At 37.7% G+C, this 17,811-nt stretch overlaps 1 protein-coding gene across 10 annotated transcripts in view; it reads right to left on the bottom strand.

Annotated features, from left to right (window-relative positions):
- Positions 1-4,051: 4,051 nt before the first annotated feature.
- LOC116059160 (NACHT, LRR and PYD domains-containing protein 12-like) overlaps positions 4,052-17,811 on the bottom strand; it is a 31,451-nt gene continuing 17,691 nt past the window's right edge. For 2 of the 10 annotated variants that reach the window (XM_036007120.1, XM_036007122.1), the window contains 4 exons: positions 14,025-14,064; positions 13,101-13,274; positions 12,283-12,456; positions 4,052-4,255 (listed from right to left, as the gene is read on the bottom strand). In XM_036007120.1, the coding sequence (XP_035863013.1) occupies positions 4,069-4,255; positions 12,283-12,456; positions 13,101-13,274; positions 14,025-14,064 (575 nt within the window). In that variant the 3' untranslated portion in view covers positions 4,052-4,068. Of the gene's footprint in view, positions 4,256-10,665; positions 10,937-12,282; positions 12,457-13,100; positions 13,275-14,024; positions 14,065-17,811 lie in introns of those variants that run through there. The other 8 variants (XM_036007121.1, XM_036007126.1, XM_036007125.1 and 5 more) reach the window with 8 other exon arrangements.

Raw genomic sequence — 17,811 nt, 5'->3', positions numbered from 1 at the left:
AGGGCTTTCAGTTCAGATCTTTACACTTTTTGTAAAACTGTGGAAACTGTAACTATGAATATAAGCTGTTACAAACAGTCCATTTACATAAACATGAATATAAACAACTCTAATTATTATACAGCAATAATATAAGAAACATAAGGAACCATTAAAAGGAGATTTGCAGGACTAGTAAGATATTAGCTGAGCTCAACAGTGACTGGCCACTTTATAAACAGCTCTGGATCAGGAAGTGATTTTATTTTCATATATTCTTATATAAAGAGTTTAAAGCTTGGAACCGAGCCTACCAGCTCAAAGATGAATCAGGACCATAAAACATTTGATTAGACTCCAAACAACATTTAGAAACAAGACTGAACAGAAAGAATCAGAGAGTTCAGCAGTAGCAGCTGGTTGACTAACTGTCCATCTGAAACGTGAATGAAACGCTGAAAATATCAAGTTTAGAAGAAGATGTAGACGGTGCATCAAGTCAGACCTGCTTGGTTCTTTCAGGGAATGATTGTAAAGATTTATAAAAAATATGTTTAGGTCATTTCCTCTCTAACTGGGAGGTTTTGGGACTGATTGGTGGGATTGCTGTGGACGAAGTACACACAGAGATACACTGGTAACAGCTAATGAGGTTTAACCATGTATCAGCTAGTTTAAATATCTCACGTTACTGTATTGTGTCAACAGTTAACTTCATTTAATATTGTATGTGGCGTTTTCTTTTGAACAAGTTCCTTCCTGAGACTATTTAGCAGAGCCACCGTCTCTGCGCCTGGAGCTTAGCGCTGCCCAAGACGATTGTGATTGGTTTAAAGAAATGCAAACAACCCAGAGAATTTTTATCTCCTATCCCAGAATGCATCTGTGTTGTAGCCAGACCTGACTCCACAGCGCTGTGGAGATAGAGCTGGACATTAGAGACTGGAGCAGAAGGAGTGGAGGAGTCTCAGTGTGTCTGCAGAGACTGTAGAAATACAGAGCAGCAGCAGAGCAGTCCAGATACACTGATGATACTCTGTCAGATCCAGGAACACACAGGGATGATGGAGGACTCCACATCAGGTCGCAACACATCCTCTCTTCTGATCACACATACCATACATCATGTGCTTCAGAGGGCTCCCATCTGATGAGAGAGAGAACAGAGGAGATAAATGAGTGTTTCCAGAGACTCCGTTTATCAGCTGTCAGTCAGTGATGCAGCACATTCAGTTTAAAGAGCAGCAGAGACTTCAGTTCTGTTCAGACACCAAGTGGAGCGGCTGTGTAGAGCAGCCTGCTTCTCATGTTAATGTGTTGGAGTGAAGTTCACAGACCTGCAGAGAATTTGGGCATCACGTCTGTTGACTCTGCAGATTTCACTGAAGTACACAATGAAATTAAACTGCTGAATCCTGAATGCATCATTACTGCAGAAACAGATGATCACTGCTCACTTTAATGATGATTTACTGCTGTTGGGTTCAGAGCTGTTAAAATCATCTGCATGTTTCATCTACTTTTAAATATGACATGATACATATGTAAATATGGAGTCGGTTATAAAAATATTCAGACAAAACAAATGACAGAAGGACAGATACATATGATGTTAAAGACTAAACAGTAAAACATCATCTGTTATTAATGGACTTCAGCAGAGCTTCTGCTCTGTATGAAGACCACATGGTTACTAAATGTAATGCTGGTTCTATGAAATAAGAGCCAGTGATTTGCAGGCTTCAGTCAGACTGATCTCAGAGCTGTGACAAAGATGAACTGATCAGTTGTTTAGTGTTGAAATGAGAGAACAAACACTTTGAGATCAGATTTATTTGATTGTTGGATAGTTTTAAGTCTCTGTACATGTTGTGATGCTGTCAGCTGTAATCCAGATTTATTTCCTGCAGACATGAACACAATAACAACAGTCGTCTTCACATGAACTCAAAGACGTGATCACAACAAGCTTCTGGCTCATCTGATTGGCTGACGGTCCTCTCTCTCCTCTCACAGTTTCACTGAGAAGGTTGGAGGTTTACAGGAAATACTGGATATTTGCTTTGATACTAACTGTGTTAAATTCAATACTGCTGAAACCAGCATGGACTGACTCCATCCCTCTACTGACCTCAGAGTCTCCAGTCGATAGTCTGGACTCTTCACAAGATCACACAGCAGCTTCACGTCTGAATCCTGCAGCTTATTGAGCCTCAGGTCCAGCTCTCTCAGACAGGAGGGGTTGGACTTCAGAGCTGAGGCCAGAGAAGCACAGCTGATCTCTGACAAACTGCATATCATCAATCTAAGAAAAAGAACAAATTATGAAGTTAAAAATCTATTTATAATCCAATCAATACTATATATGCTTCCGTCTCTTTGTTTTCATATACATGTCTGTATGTGTGTGTAATAAAAATATATTCATAATCTAATCAATAATATATTGATCCTTTAAACAGCTGCACTTGGAAATATGCTTTGGTCTCTTTGTTTTCATCTTTGTGTGTTCATGTGTTTATGTGTGTTTGTGTGTTTGTGTGTCTGTGTGTTCCTGTGTGTGGGTGTGTGTGTGTTCCTGTGTGTGGGTGTGTGTGTGTGTGTGTGTGTGTGTGTGTGTGTGTGTGTGTGTGTGTGTGTGTGTGTCTGTGTGTGTGTGTGTGTGTGTGTATGTAAGATAGGATAAAGTAAGATAATACTTTGTCTGTTACACAAGGGTTACAGAAAATGTTCTTTCACAGCTCCAGTCACAAAGAGACATTCACACAGACATACAAAAACAAGACATGGGGTGTTGAGGTGATCAGCTGACTGTGGTGTTCATTTTGTGCTGTTCAGTACGGCTATTGCAGAGGGGATGAAGGGTTTATTGTAGATGCTTTTGCGGGCCAGTGGTCCCTTAAAAATTCCTGCCTGATGGTAGTAGCTGGAGGGAGTGATGGAGGGGGTGAGAGGGGTCCTCTGTGATCAGGTTGGCTTTCCTGATCACTGAGAGGCTGTACACCTCAGATAGGTGTGTGTGGGTGTGTGTGGGTGTGTGTGTGTGTGTGTGTGTGTGTGTGTGTTGTGAAGGATCAACATCTATGAACACTTTGAAATTAATTTTTGGAAATTAACAGAAAAAAGAAATATTTCTACTTCAGCAAGTAAACTTTATTCATTTAAAACCAATATTAGTTCAGATGATCTTCTGTATACAGATGTGACCATTTACCAACAATTATAAACATTAATTTACTTTAACAACTAACAGTGGACATTTTCTACAGTATCCTTAACAAACAAAAGTCTCTTGTCACTGCAAACAAAATTTTCTACAAATCAGAGAGTTTTAAAGTGTCGTTGGTGACAGATCAGACACGACTAAACATACTTTAAACACCTGCATTTGTAAATATGCTTCTCTCTCTCTCTCTCTCTCTCTCTCTCTCTCTGTGGTCCTGTATGGGAGTTTTAAAGTGTCTGTGACAGAGAGACTTCAGTTATTATAAATCTATAAGTTCTGTAAAATACAGTGTTTTGAAGGTTTTATATAAAAGACCTTCTTGAAAAGACTTGGACTTCTTGAAGATCTTTTAATTATTTATATATAGATGTCTCTCTCATGAGTCTCAGTTTGAGTTCAGAATAAATTTGTTCAAACTGTTCAAAAATAACATGGATGCATGAATGTGCTTCCCAGGTAAAAAGGTTTCAAAACAATATCCCGACTATATTTTATATAATATATGTATATACATATATGAATTAGGTATATAGACCCATGATTTATTTTCATAAAGCATTACAACAACGTGATTAAAACTATCAAAAGCAAAGAAAAAATGGCCAAAACCAATGAGGAAAATAGCACCAAGAAAAAGTTCATTTTCAATTTTGACCCCGAAGGACAAGTTCATGGCCGATGGGAAGACAACACAAGAGTTAATGAACACAAGTCTTCTGGGACAGCAGACTAAATTTACTACAAAAAAACATGAAAACATGAACAAAAGAATATTTACAACGTTATAGATGTAAGTTATGTTTGTACATAACTTAGGTTCAGTTGTTAATTAAATGTATTAGATCTATAATAGTAACAGAGAGTCAGTGAACTGACCTCAGAGTCTCCAGTCTACAGTGTGGACTCTCCAGAACACCACACAGCAGCTTCAGGTGTGAATCCTGCAGCTTGCTGTTACCCAGGTCCAGCTCTCTCAGATGGGAGGGGTTGGACTTCAGAGCTGAGATCAGAGAAGCCCAGTTGATCTCTGACAAACTGCAGTTCTCCAATCTGAATAAAGAATAAATGACGATGATAAAAGTACATTTCTAATACAATCAGTACTATATTGATCCTTTAAACAGCTGCATTTGGAAATATCTATTGGTCCCTCTGTGTTCATCTATATGAGTGTGTGTGTGTGTGTCTGTGTGTGTGTGTGTCTGTGTGTATGTATATGTGTGTGAATCTGTGTGTGTGTATGTGTGTGTGTGTGTGTGTGGGTCTGAGTGTCTGTGTGTGAATGTGTGTTGTGAAGGATCAATATCAATGATCAGACATTATTTTGAAAATGTTTGGAAATTAACAGAAACCAAAGAAATATTTCTACTTCAGCAAGTAAACTTCATCCATTTAAAACCAACATTAGTTCAGGGGATCTTCTTTATACAGATGTGACCATTTACCAACGATTATAAACATTAATTTACTTTAACAACTAACGGTGGACATTTTCTACAGTTTCTTTAATAAACAAGTCTCTTGTGACAGCAGACTAAATTTACAAGAAACATGAAAATATGAACAAAAACAACATTTACAACTTCATGGATTAAGTTGTTTGTACATAAATTAGGTTCAGTTGTTAATCAGAGAGTTTATATATATATATATATATGTTTATACATTTGTTTAAACTGTTCAGACTGACACACTTTAAAGTTGTTGTGAATTGTGTTCAGAGAAACCCAGAAAACAAGTTATTTGAAGGGAATTTAAAACTTCAACAAATTGCCCAAAATAACATGGATGCATGAATGTGCTTCACAGGTCAAATGAATGATTAGTTTGATTGAACTTTGGGTGTTTTAAAGCGTGTTTTAAAGCATTTGATTAAAAAAAAAAAATGGTTTCCAAACAGTATCCTGACTAAACTTTGATATAAACCAGTCTGTGATCCGCTCAACATCCTCTGATCTTAACTATTAGTCAAACTAATTCATAATTCTTGCTTTTTTTAAACAAACAATTAGTCATAATGTCATATGAATTACGTTTATTGGCCATGATTTCTTTTCATAAAGCATTACAAAACGTGAAAAAAAAAATCAAAAGCAAAGGAAAAATGGCCAAAAACGTTTTGGAAAATAGCACCCAAAAAAAAGGTTCATGGCTAATGGGAAGACAACACGAGGGTTAATAAACACAATTCTACTGGGACTGCAGATTAAATGTACTACAAGAAACATGAAAATATGAACAAAACAACATTTACAACTTCATATAAGTTATGTTTGTGCATAAATTAGGTTCAGTTGTTAATTAAACATATTGGGTCTAAAATAGTAAGAGAGTCAGTGAACTGACCTCAGAGTCTCCAGTCTACAGTGTGGACTCTCCAGAAAACCACACAGCAGCTTCACTCCTGAATCCTGCAGCATGTTACCACTCAGTTCCAGCTCTCTCAGATGGGAGGGGTTGGACTTCAGAGCTGAGACCAGAGAAGCACAGCTGATCTCTGACAAAATGCAGCCCCACAATCTGAATAAAGAATAAATGGTGATGATGAAAATCAATTTCTAATCCAATCAATACTATATTGATCATTTAAACAGCTGCATTTGGAAATATCCTTTGGTCTCTTTGTTTTCATCTATATGGTTGTGTGTGTGTGTGTGTGTGTGTTAGAGTGCGGATACCCGACCCAAGCCCGACGGGACCCGACGGGTCGGGCCGGGTTCGGACAGATATTTAGAAATGATGGTCGGGTTTGGGTCGGGCTCGGTCACATCAGTGCGATTAGGCATTTGTTGTAAAATGGTGCTGCGAGTCCTTTAAGAGAGCATAGTGTGTGTGTGTGTGTGTGTGTGTGTGTGTGTGTGTGTGTGTGCAGAAGAGAGATAGAGAACGAGGAAGCAGACGTGTAGATGTGACCGGAGCAGAGTTGGTGGAATAAGTTTAAGTTTTGTACACAGTGTGTGGTGTCCGAGATAAACTCCAGACTGAAAGCCAAGTTCATTCATTTGCTCACCAGAAACGGGATTTTAAACCCCACGTCGGCACTGGAGGTAATGACTATCCCCTGGTTTTCTGATCATGGTCGGAAATGAAGCAATCAGGAATTATTAACGTGTGCTTGTTGCCCTGTGTGAGCTGATGACCTCATCTGTTGACATGTCCGAATGCCTTCCTACAGTTGCTTAATAAAAGTGGGCTTTCCACACAAACAAACGTACATGTGTCATTAGTATGAGACGCTTGGTCTTCAGAATGTAGAAGTTCAGAAGATGGAGATTCCAAACACCTGAACCCAACAGGATAAGGCCGGTTACACACTGGATGCGTCGCGCGAGCGTGGCGTTTCTGTTGCGTCTCAGAAGCGTGGCGGCTGCGTGGATTTTTCTGTGTCCTACCACCAGAAGTGTGTCTGACGCGACGCTGCTGCTGCTGCTAGGTACAGGGAGGGCTGATCTCGGGACATAGCGCCGACACATTCAAAGTCTGAAAAATGGTAAGTGGGCTGTCTGTTTATGACAACTTTGTGTAGCTGTAAAGAGCCTATATAGCCTATCTGATGTTGGACCGTCACTCAGAACACACACTACGTTGTTATTGTAGCCTATCCTACCCTTTATATATCGGCTACATACATATGTTACTATGGAAAATTAAAACGCTATTTGTTCTTTTTCAGTTCGAGTTGTTGACAGAAGAAAAGCCATTGCAGCCCTTCTTCTGTTAAGAATTCGCCAGAGGGAGAGAGTTGTTAAACATAAATATATAGCCTACTGATTTGATTGAAGCAAGACAACATCGGCAGTATTGACTGCAAAATATGTTACAGAATATTTCGTTCTGTATGACAGGTGCAATATTTGAAAATCTTTTCTCTGACATTTTTTATTACATTTATATCTACATTGATGTCAAAACCTAGAGACTTTCAAACATCAAGATGTCATATATATATATATATATATATATATATATATATATATATATATATATGCATTTGTGTCTAAATGACATATAAACATATTTTCCTATTCTATTTTGCCTGGAAACGCTTTCAACACGCTCGCGTCTCGCGTGAAAAATAGGCGTCGGTTCTATTTCTAGCAGACACGCGCATATCACGCAGGCCGTGTGTAAGCTCTGACCTGTTAACATGGGAGCCGAAATATAAACTGACACGCCACACGGCTGACACGCTCGCGAGACGCTTCCAGTGTGTAACCGGCCTAACACCTCTTTGTGACAGGACAACACATTCTCACTCCCATCACGTCAGAAAGAGATGCTTGGTCAGATGCCTTTGTGTGTGTGTGTGTGTGTGTGTGTTTCTCTGTGTGTGATTGTGTGTGTGTCTATATGTGTGTCTGTGTGTGTGTGTGTCTATATGTGTGTGTGTGGGTGTGAGTGTGTGTGGGTGTATGTGACTGAGTGTGTGTGTGTGTGTTCTGAAGGATCAATATCAATGATCAGACATTTGAAATTAACAGGAACCAAAGAAATATGTCTACTTCAGCAAGTAATGTAAAGTGGATGTATACAGTATGTGTATGTTTCTGTGTGTGTGTTACTGTGTGTGTGTGTGTGTGTGTGTGTGTGTGTGTGTGTGTGTTTGTGTGTAGGTATGTGTCCGTGTGTGTTAATGTGTGCTGTCAAGGATCAATATCTATGATCAGACATTAGTTGTGTAAACTTTAGGAAATTAACAGAAACCAAAGAAATATTTCTACTTCAGCAAGTAAACTTCATCCTTTTAAAACCAATATTAGTTCAGAGGATCTTCTGTGTACAGATGTCACCATTTACCAACAACTATAAACATTCATTTACTTTAACAACTAGCAATGGACATTTTCTACAGTTTCTTTAAGAAACACAAGTCTTGTGACTGCAGACTAAATTTACTACAAGAAACATGAAAATATGAACAGAAGAACATTTAGAACTTTATAGATGTAAGTTATGTTTGTACATACATTAGGTTCAGTTGTTAATTAAACATATTAGATCTATAATAGTAACAGTCAGTGAACTTACATCAGAGTCTCCAGTCTACAGAGTGGACTCTCCAGAAAACCACACAGCAGCTTCACTCCTGAATCCTGCAGCTTGTTGTTACTCAGTTCCAGCTCTCTCAGATGGGAGGGGTTGGACATCAGAGCTGAGATCAGAGAAGCACAGCTGATCTCTGACAAACTGCAGCTCTCAAATCTGAAGAAAGAATAAATGACGATGATAAAAATACATTTCATATCCAATCAATATTATATTGATCCTTTAAACAGCTGCATTCGAAAATATGCTTTGGGCCATTTGTTTTCATCTATATGTCTGTGTGTGTCTGTGTGTTTGTGTGTATGTGTGTGTGTGTGCGTGCGTGCGTGCATGTGTGTGTTACTGTGTGTGTGTCTGTGTGTGTCTGTGTGTTACTGTGTGTGTTTCTGTGTGTGTCTGTGTGTTTGTCTGTGTGTATGTGTGTGATTATGTGTGTGTGTGTGTGTGTTACAGTGTCTGTGTGTGTGTCTGTGTGTGAATGTGTGTTGTGAAGGATCAATATCAATGATCAGACATTATTTTGAAAATGTTTGGAAATTAACAGAAACCAAAGAAATATTTCTACTTCAGCAAGTAAACTTTATCCATTTAAAACCAATATTAGTTCAGAGGATCTTCTTTATACAGATGTGACCATTTACCAACATTTATAAACATTAATTTATTTTAACAACTAACAGTGGACATTTTCTACAGTTTCTTTAATAAACAAAAGTCTCTTGTGACAGCAGACTAAATTTACTACAAGAAACATGAAAATATGAACAAAAACAACATTTACAACTTAATGGATTAAGTTATGTTTGTACATGAATTAGGTTTAGTTGTTAGTTAATCAGAGCTGAAAGTGATCAAAAAGTCTCCTTTAGTGTCATATTTAGACACGCTTGGCAGGGACCCTTGGCGTCTGGACGTACGTTTAACTGACATGGCAACATGGCATCATGACTTCAAGTAAACATACACGCCAATTTTCTTAAGCCAAGTGGCCTGCTATGTCTACACTGTATACAGCGGGCGTACACATACACGCTTCTTGCCGTGTTATCGCGAGAAGAAAGCTACAGTTGAGTTTAGGAAATCAAGAACCGGTTGGGTTTAGGAAAAGAAGAACAGGGTTGGCTTTAGTAAAAGAAGAAAGCGAGTTTAGGAAACGTGACACGCGGGACATGATCCCCGTTCTCCTGGGTGAAAGTCCTGTGTTTTACCCATCCACCACCCCGACCAACCTCCCTACGTGGATTTTCACCCTGTCATACTACTCGCTACGGCGTAAATTCACATGCCATCACAAGGTAATGTAACTCAATGGAGGCCAAACGGCGTTGATATACACGCTAAAAAGTGAGTATGCTTCTTGATAACATGCCAATAATGGCATACGAATTGGCGTGTCATACATACGCCATTTATTCAGATCAGTCTGGACATGGGGCACAAGAAAGGGACAGTTAGGTTTAGGAAAATATCATGGGTGACCAAGCGCCAGTATTTTATGAGTTGGGAGTGAGAACGGGTTGGACCAGAAGCATCGTACACATGTTAAAGTGTCGTTGGTCACAGATCAGACACGACTAAACATTCTTTAAACACCTGCATTTGGAAATATGCTTCACTCTCTCTCTCTCTGTGGTCCTGTATGGAAGTTTTAAAGTGTCTGTGACAGAGAGACTTCAGTTATTATAAATCTAGAAGTTTTGTAAAATACAGTGTTTTGAAGGTTTTATATAAAAAGACCTTCTTCAAAAGGCCTTGGACTTCTTGAAAATCTTTTAATTATTTATATCTAGATGTCTCTCTCATGTGTCTCAGTTTGAGTTCAGAATAAATTTATTCAAACTGTTCAGACTGATACACTTTAAAGTTGTTGTGATTTGTGCTCAGAGAAACCCAGAAAACAGGTGAACTGAAGGGAATTTAAAACTTCAACAACTTGCCCAAAAATAACATGTAAAATGAATGATCACTTTGATTAAACTTTGGGTGTTTTATTCAATATTAAAGCATTAGATTTTTTTTTATTGTTTCCAAACAGTATCCTGACTAAACTTTGACATAAACCAGTCTGTGATCCACTCACCATCCTCTGATCTTAACTATTAGTCAAACTAATTCATAATTCCTGCTTTTTTAAACTGAAAAATAGTTATGTTATATAAATTAGGTAAATAGACCATGATTTGTTTTTTTTAAAGTGTTAAAAACGTGACAAAAACTATCAAAGTCAAAAGAAAAATGGCCAAAAACATTGTGGAAAATAGCAACAAAAAAAAAGTTTATTTTCAATTTTGACCCCGAAGGACAAGTTCATGGCCGATGGGAAGACAACACAAGAGTTAATGAACACAAGTCTTCTGGGACTGCAGACTAAATGTACAACGAGAAACGTGAACATATGAACAAAACAACATTTACAACTTTATAGATGTAAGTTATGTTTGTACATAAATTAGGTTCAGTTGTTAATTAAACATATTAGATCTATAATAGTAACAGAGTCAGTGAACTGACCTCAGAGTCTCCAGTCTACAGTGTGGACTCTCCAGAAAACCACACAGCAGCTTCACTCCTGAATCCTGCAGCTTGTTTTTACGCAAGTCCAGCTCTCTCAGATGGGAGGGGTTGGACATCAGAGCTGAGATCAGAGAAGCACAGCTGATCTCTGACAAACTGCAGCGCACCAATCTGAATAAAGAATAAATGACAATGATGAAAATACATTTCTAATCCAAACAATACTATATAGATCTTTTAAACAGCTGTATTTGAAAATATCCATTGGTCTCTTTGTTATCATCTATATGTCTGTGTGTTTGTGTGCATGTGTGTGTCTGTGTTGTACTGTGTGTGTGTCTGTGTGTGTATGTGTATGTGTGTGGTTCTTTGTGTGTGTGTGTTTGTGTGTGTCTCTGTGTGTGTGTTTTTGTGTGTAGGTGTGTGTGTGTGTATGTGTATGATTCTTTGTGTGTTTGTGTGTTACTGTGTGTGTGTGTGTGTGTGTGTTTGTATGTGTGTATGTGTGTGTGTCTGTGTGTGTTTGTGTGTAGGTGTGTGTGTGTCTGTGTGTGTGAATGTGTGTTGTGAAGATCAATATCTATGATCAGACATTATTTGTGAAAACTTTTGCAAATTAACAGAAACCAAAGAAATATTTCTACTTCAGCAAGTAAACTTTATCCATTTAAAACCAATATTAGTTCAGAGGATCTTCTGTATACAGATGTCACCATTTACCAACAACTATAAATATTAATTTACTTTAACAACTAACCGTGGACATTTTCTACAATTTCTTTAACAAAAACAAGTCTTTTGTGACTGCAGACTAAATTTACTACAAGAAACATGAAAATATGAACAAAAACAACATTTACAACTTCATGGTTTAAGTTATGTTTTTACATAAATTAGGTTCAGTTGTTAACAGTGTTGTCAACTTAGCGACTTTGTCGCTAGAGTTAGCGACTTTTCAGACACCCTTAGTGACTTTTTTTTTCTTTTCTGTAGAAAATCCGCCAGTATTGTCCAGCGAGCATGAAAGGTATTTCTCTTCTGTAGCCGCCAAAACAGTCTTCTGTTCTGTGACTGAGGAGCAGAGGAGCAGCCTCTCCCCTCTCTCCTCATGTGCAGCAGCACAGTGTGCAGGAAGTTAGAAGGGGAGGGGGACAGGGTGTGCGGGGGCCGGTGTAGGTAGGAGAGACTGTAGGATGCTGGACCTGGGCAAGCCAGCCTTCTTTGAGAATTCTTTATCCATCTTTTTCCCTCCCTTTGTAGAATTTCTTCTTTTTCTTTTTTACTTCAAAGATCAAAGATAGGCTACCTAAGTAATAATTATGAGGTAAAATAAATTCCTGTATTGAATTTGTGATTATTTGGCTAAAGAGTTCTATTTCTTTCTATCTACCTAGCTGACACAACCACAAAGCTTTATTTCAAATGATTGCGTAATGATGTCACAAATATGCAAATGAGCGTATGACTGTCTTGTCTTCTAATTAGATCTATAATAGTAACAGAGTCAGTGAACTGACCTCAGAGTCTCCAGTCTACAGTGTGGACTCTCCAGAAAACCACACAGCACCTTCACGTCTGAATCCTGCAGCTTGTTGTTACTCAGGTCCATCTCTCTCAGATGGGAGGGGTTGGACTTCAGAGCTGCGACCAGAGGAGCACAGCTGATCTCTGATAAACTGCAGCTCTCCAATCTGAATAAAGAATAAATGACAATGATAAAAATAAATTTCTAATTCATTCAATACTATATTGATCCTTTAAACAGCTGCATTTGGAAATAACCATTGGTCTCGCTGTGTTCATATATATGAGTGTGTGTTTCTCTGTGTGCGTTTGTGTTTCTGTGTGTGCATGTGTGTGTCTGTGTGTTACGGTGTGTGTGTGTGTCTGTGTGGTTCTTTGTGTCTGTGTGTGTATGTTTATGTGTGTGATTCTGTGTGTGTCTTTATGTGTGTGTTTCTCTCTGTGTGTGTGCCTGTGTCTGTGTGTTACTGTGTGTGTCTGTGTGGTTCTTTGTGTGTATGTGTCTTTGTGTTTATGTTTATGTGTGTGATTATGTGTGTGTGTGTGTCTGTGATTCTGTGTGTGTATGTGTCTCTGTGTGTGGGTGTGTCTGTGTGTGTGAAGGATCAATATCTTTGATCAGACATTATTTGTGAAAACGTTTGGAAATTAACAGAAACCAAAGAAATATTTCTACTTCAGCAAGTAAACTTTATCCATTTAAAACCAACATTAGTTCAGAGGATCTTCTGTATAAAGATGTGACCATTTAATATAACAATTATAAACATTCATTTACTTTAACAACTAACAGTGGACATTTCATACAGACCTCAGAGTCTCCAGTCTACAGTGTGGACTCTCCAGAAAACCACACAGCAACTTCACGTCTGAATCCTGCAGCTTGTTGTATCTCAGGTCCAGCTCTCTCAGGTGGGAGGGGTTGGACTTCAGAACTGAGGTCAGAGAAGCACAGTTGATCTCTGTCAAACTGCAGCCCCACAATCTGAATAAAGAATTAATGACAATGATAAAAATACATTTCTAATCCAATCAATACTATATTGATCCATTAAACAGCTGCATTTGGAATATCCATTGGTCTCTTTGTTTTCATCTATATATCTGTGTGTGTGTGTGTTTGTGTGTTTCTCTGTGTGTGTGTGTGCCTGTCTCTGTGTGTATGTGTGCATGTGTGTGTCTGTGTGTTACTGTGTGTGTCTTTGTGTGTGTGTGTGTCTGTGTGTGTATGTGTGTGATTTTGTGTGTATGTGTCTGTGTGTGGGTTTCTGTGTGCTTGTATTTCTATGTGTAGGTGTGTGTCTGTTTGTTTGTGTGTGTGTGTGTGTGTGTGTGTGAATGTGTGTTGTGAAGGATCAATATCTATGATCAGACATTATTTGTGACAACACTTTGAAATGAACATAAACCAAAGAAATATTTCTACTTCAGCAAGTAACCTTTATCCATTTAAAACCAATATTAGTTCAGAGGATCTTCTTTATACAGATGTGACCATTTACCAACAATTATAAACATTCATTTATTTTAACAACTAGCAATGGACATTTTCTACAGTTTCTTTAAAAAACACAAGTCTTGTGACTGCAGACTAAATTTACTACAAGAAACATGAAAATATGAACAAAAGAACATTTAGAACTTTATAGATTTAAGTTATGTTTGTACATAAATTAGGTTCAGTTGTTAATTAACCATATTAGATGTATAATAGTAACAGAGTCGGTAAACTGACCTCAGAGTCTCCAGTCTACAGTGTGGACTCTCCAGAAAACCTTTTCTACAGTTTCTTTAATAAACAATAGTCTTTTCTGATTGCAGACTAAAGTTAATACAAGAAACATGAAAATATGAACAAAACAACAGTAATAACTTCATGGATTAAGTTGTTTGTACATAAATTAGGTTCCATTGTTAATTAATCAGAGCTGAGACCAGAGAAGCACAGCTGATATCTGACAAACTGCAGTTCCACAATCTGAATAAAGAGTAAATGATGTAACCTTAGAAGACAATCCTCCTGTTTGAAATCATCCAAATCAATAATCTGTTCAGAGATGAATCACGTTAGAAAGCAATGCTTGGTCAGGTGCCTTTGGTGTTTGTTATTGACGCAAAAAGTCTCCTTTAGCGTCATATTTAGACACGCTCGGCAGGGACCCTTGGCGTCACTATTTGAAGCTCTGGGTCGGGATGTACCTTTAACTGACATGGGGCACAAGAACAGGACAGTTAGGTTTAGGAAGAGATCATGGGTAACCAAGCGTCAGTATTTTACGAGTTGGGAGTGAGAACCGGTTGGACAGGAAGCAACGTACACATGTTAAGGTGTCATTGGTCACAGATCAGACACGACTAAACATTCTTTAAACACCTGCATTTGGAAATATGCTTCACTCTCTCTCTGTGGTCCTGTATGAGAGTTTTAAAGTGTCGGTGACAGAGAGACTTCAGTTACTATAAATCTATAAGTTCTGTAAAATATGGTGTTTTGAAGGTTTTATATAATAGACCTTGAAAGGGCGTTGGACTTCTTTAATATCTTTTAATTATTTATATCTAGATGTGACTCTCTCATGTGTCTCAGTTTGAGTTCAGACTGTTCCCTTAAAAGTACAAAAATGCATCTTGAAGGTACAATTATGCACCTTCCATTGGACCTTCCGAGGTGTAAGGTACATATTTGTTCCTTACATATTTCTACCTTAATGTTTAAATGTAAAATGGCAGGAATTAGTGGATGCTCATCACAGCAGAAAATATCATCTCTCAATATAGAAACACAAGTTAATGAGGAGCATGTAATAATTTATATTCACAAACATTATTGAAAAATTTGACTTTCAAAGCCTTTACCATATTTATATTAGAATGAAACTGACAAATAATTGTTAACCCTTTAAGTTGTGTTCTATTGCAAGGATCTAGCTACATGCTAATGAGAGGTTGACTCGGTGGAAGCATAAATATTGCAGCGTGGAAGGATACATGAGTGAATCGACAGTGATCCAACTGTCGTCACTGTTAGTGTCGCTCAAAGTCGGGAGGATGGCGCTTGGACATTTATCAACAGAGGATTTAATCACGGAGTTACTTCGTTTTGGAATAGAGGTCACTGAAGAGGAGAGAAGTAAATTCAAAGGTAAATTATGTGATTTTTTTAAATCTGTGTTTGTGGTGTTAATATTCAAAGTTGGAAGTTAACTTTACCATTAACGTTAGCGCTAGCCAAGTTCATACTGTCACCTAACATTACTTTAACATTAGCTACACTCAACATTGACAATTGCCATTATTAACGTTAAATAGTTAGTTAAAACATTAGCAGTATTCTGTCCCATATTGCCATTCTACACATTATTACATGGTACTTAGCTAGCTAACGGTAGCTACAGTTCACCATCGAGCTAGCTAACGTTAGCTATAAAACGTTAGCTGCACTGCATCAGAGGAGAACAATGAAAAGCGTTTTTCCCACCGAACAGTCTTTTGTTCTGAAGCAAAGCAATTTGGGCAGAATGTGACTATCGGGAGCCACGTTAGTTAACGTACAAAGACTAACGTCAAGTTACAACACCAGTTACGTAACGTTAACGTTAACTGACAGAACCGACAAACGGTTAACCTCCCTTTCGAGTAATTTTAACGTTTAACGTTAGCTGCTGTTCTCAAAATAACCCGATTAATAGAGTTAATGGTTTTAACTTCTTTCAATACTTTCCCCGCTGTCCTGAAAAAAAATTAAGATAGGCCTAATGTCACGTTGTATTAATATATTCAGGGAACAAGCTAAACAGGATCAAAATTACTTTTTTCCTTTCCATTTACTTACGTTAACGTTACAGTCTGGAGAATGATAGAGAAGCGTGATTTAGGCATCAGCATAATGTGCCTTTTAAATTGTGTAACGTTACATTATGCTGTTGCGAGAGTGGTGGTTAACACTGCTGTTTTTCTTTTTTTATATTGTACGTTAGATAATGAAGTTGATGGAGAAGCAGTGGACTATGGATTGATGAGAGGATGGTTTCATACCTTTTTGAAGGATTGTTTCATGGGAATGAATGTGTATGTGCAAGATGTGCTAGGGTGAGAATGTGCTGGTGTATACTGTATATTTATATTTTTATCTTTTTACTCTATGCTGCTATTTGGAGAGGATGGCTCCAACAGAATTGTGTTGTACTGCATACAATGACAATAAAAAGCTATCTATCTATCTAAGAAGCAAGCCAAATTCAACCGATTTGTTCAGCATTGGAAAGAAACCATGACACTAACCCTTGAGCCTGTCCCGGTACATTCAGAGAAGGCTGCAGCGGAATCAAGGTACAGGTAACAGTAATGCTATGTGATTGTTATAACGTCAGGGCTAAGTAGAACCATGGAAAATAACTATAATCTCATAGACATACTGTCTAATCTAGCTTTAAGGTTACATACTGAAGAAGTTTTTATCTGGATCTCAATTCAACTGACTCCGGTAGTTTATGTAGTTTAACATTATGCATTAGAGTGTGTAAACACTCTAATGCATAATGTTACACTGTCTGTGTAGTCCGAACGCAGGGGTAAAATATAACCAAGTACATTTACTCCAGTACTGTACTTAAGTCCAAATGTTGAGGTACTTGTACTTTACTTGAGTCTTTTCTTTTCATACCACTTTCTACTTCTACTCCGTTACATTTCAGAGAGAAATATTGTACTTTTTACTCCACTACATTCATCTGACAGCTTTAGTTACTTGTTACTTTACACATTAAGATTTCTGCACACAAAACACATGTAGTTTATAAAATCTGATGTTTTATTCTAAATTAAACTAGCCAACAATATAACGGCTACAAGTCCAGCTGAAATGACTAGACCATTAAACACACAACTGGTTGGATCCTTAACACTAAAATGGGATGATTTTTGTTTACTTTTATACTTTAACAACATTTTCCTGATGATACTTACAGACCTTTATCAAAGTAACATCTTCACTGCAGGACTTTTACTCTAACAGTATTGTTACAGTATGGTTAATTTGCAATACATTTGAAGACTATTGTTTTATTTCACCATAGTCATGCCATCACATCATCAGCCTACCCAGCAGTTTTCATCATTCCTAAATTTCCCAGAGATGTTCAGACAAAGTTGGACCAAAGACTGGCATGCAAAATTGAGAGATCTGATCACAACTAAATCATAAGAACATTGCATGAAACCATGGCCCTGATCAAAATTTAAGTATGGCAACCCAACTGAAACACGTAGAGCTGCACGATTATGGCCAAAATGATAATCACGATTATTTTGATCAATATATTGATCACGATTAATTATCACGATTATTTGTTGATTTTAACCAAAACAAATTTTATTGTCACATAAGCTAATTATACCTGCTTTCACATCCATATTGTGCTACATTCCTGCCAATTCATCCATATTGTGCTACATTCCTCCTTTGTTGAAGGATACTATGAAGGAGCCATTTCAGTTGTTGTGCGACCGCTTTCCAAACATGC

This window comes from Sander lucioperca, chromosome 11 (assembly GCF_008315115.2).
Source record: "Sander lucioperca isolate FBNREF2018 chromosome 11, SLUC_FBN_1.2, whole genome shotgun sequence".
In the NCBI taxonomy this organism is placed as follows: Eukaryota; Metazoa; Chordata; class Actinopteri; order Perciformes; family Percidae; genus Sander; species Sander lucioperca.
The sequence above is the reverse complement of the archived record's forward strand: the minus strand, read 5'-3'. Positions and strand labels throughout refer to the sequence as shown.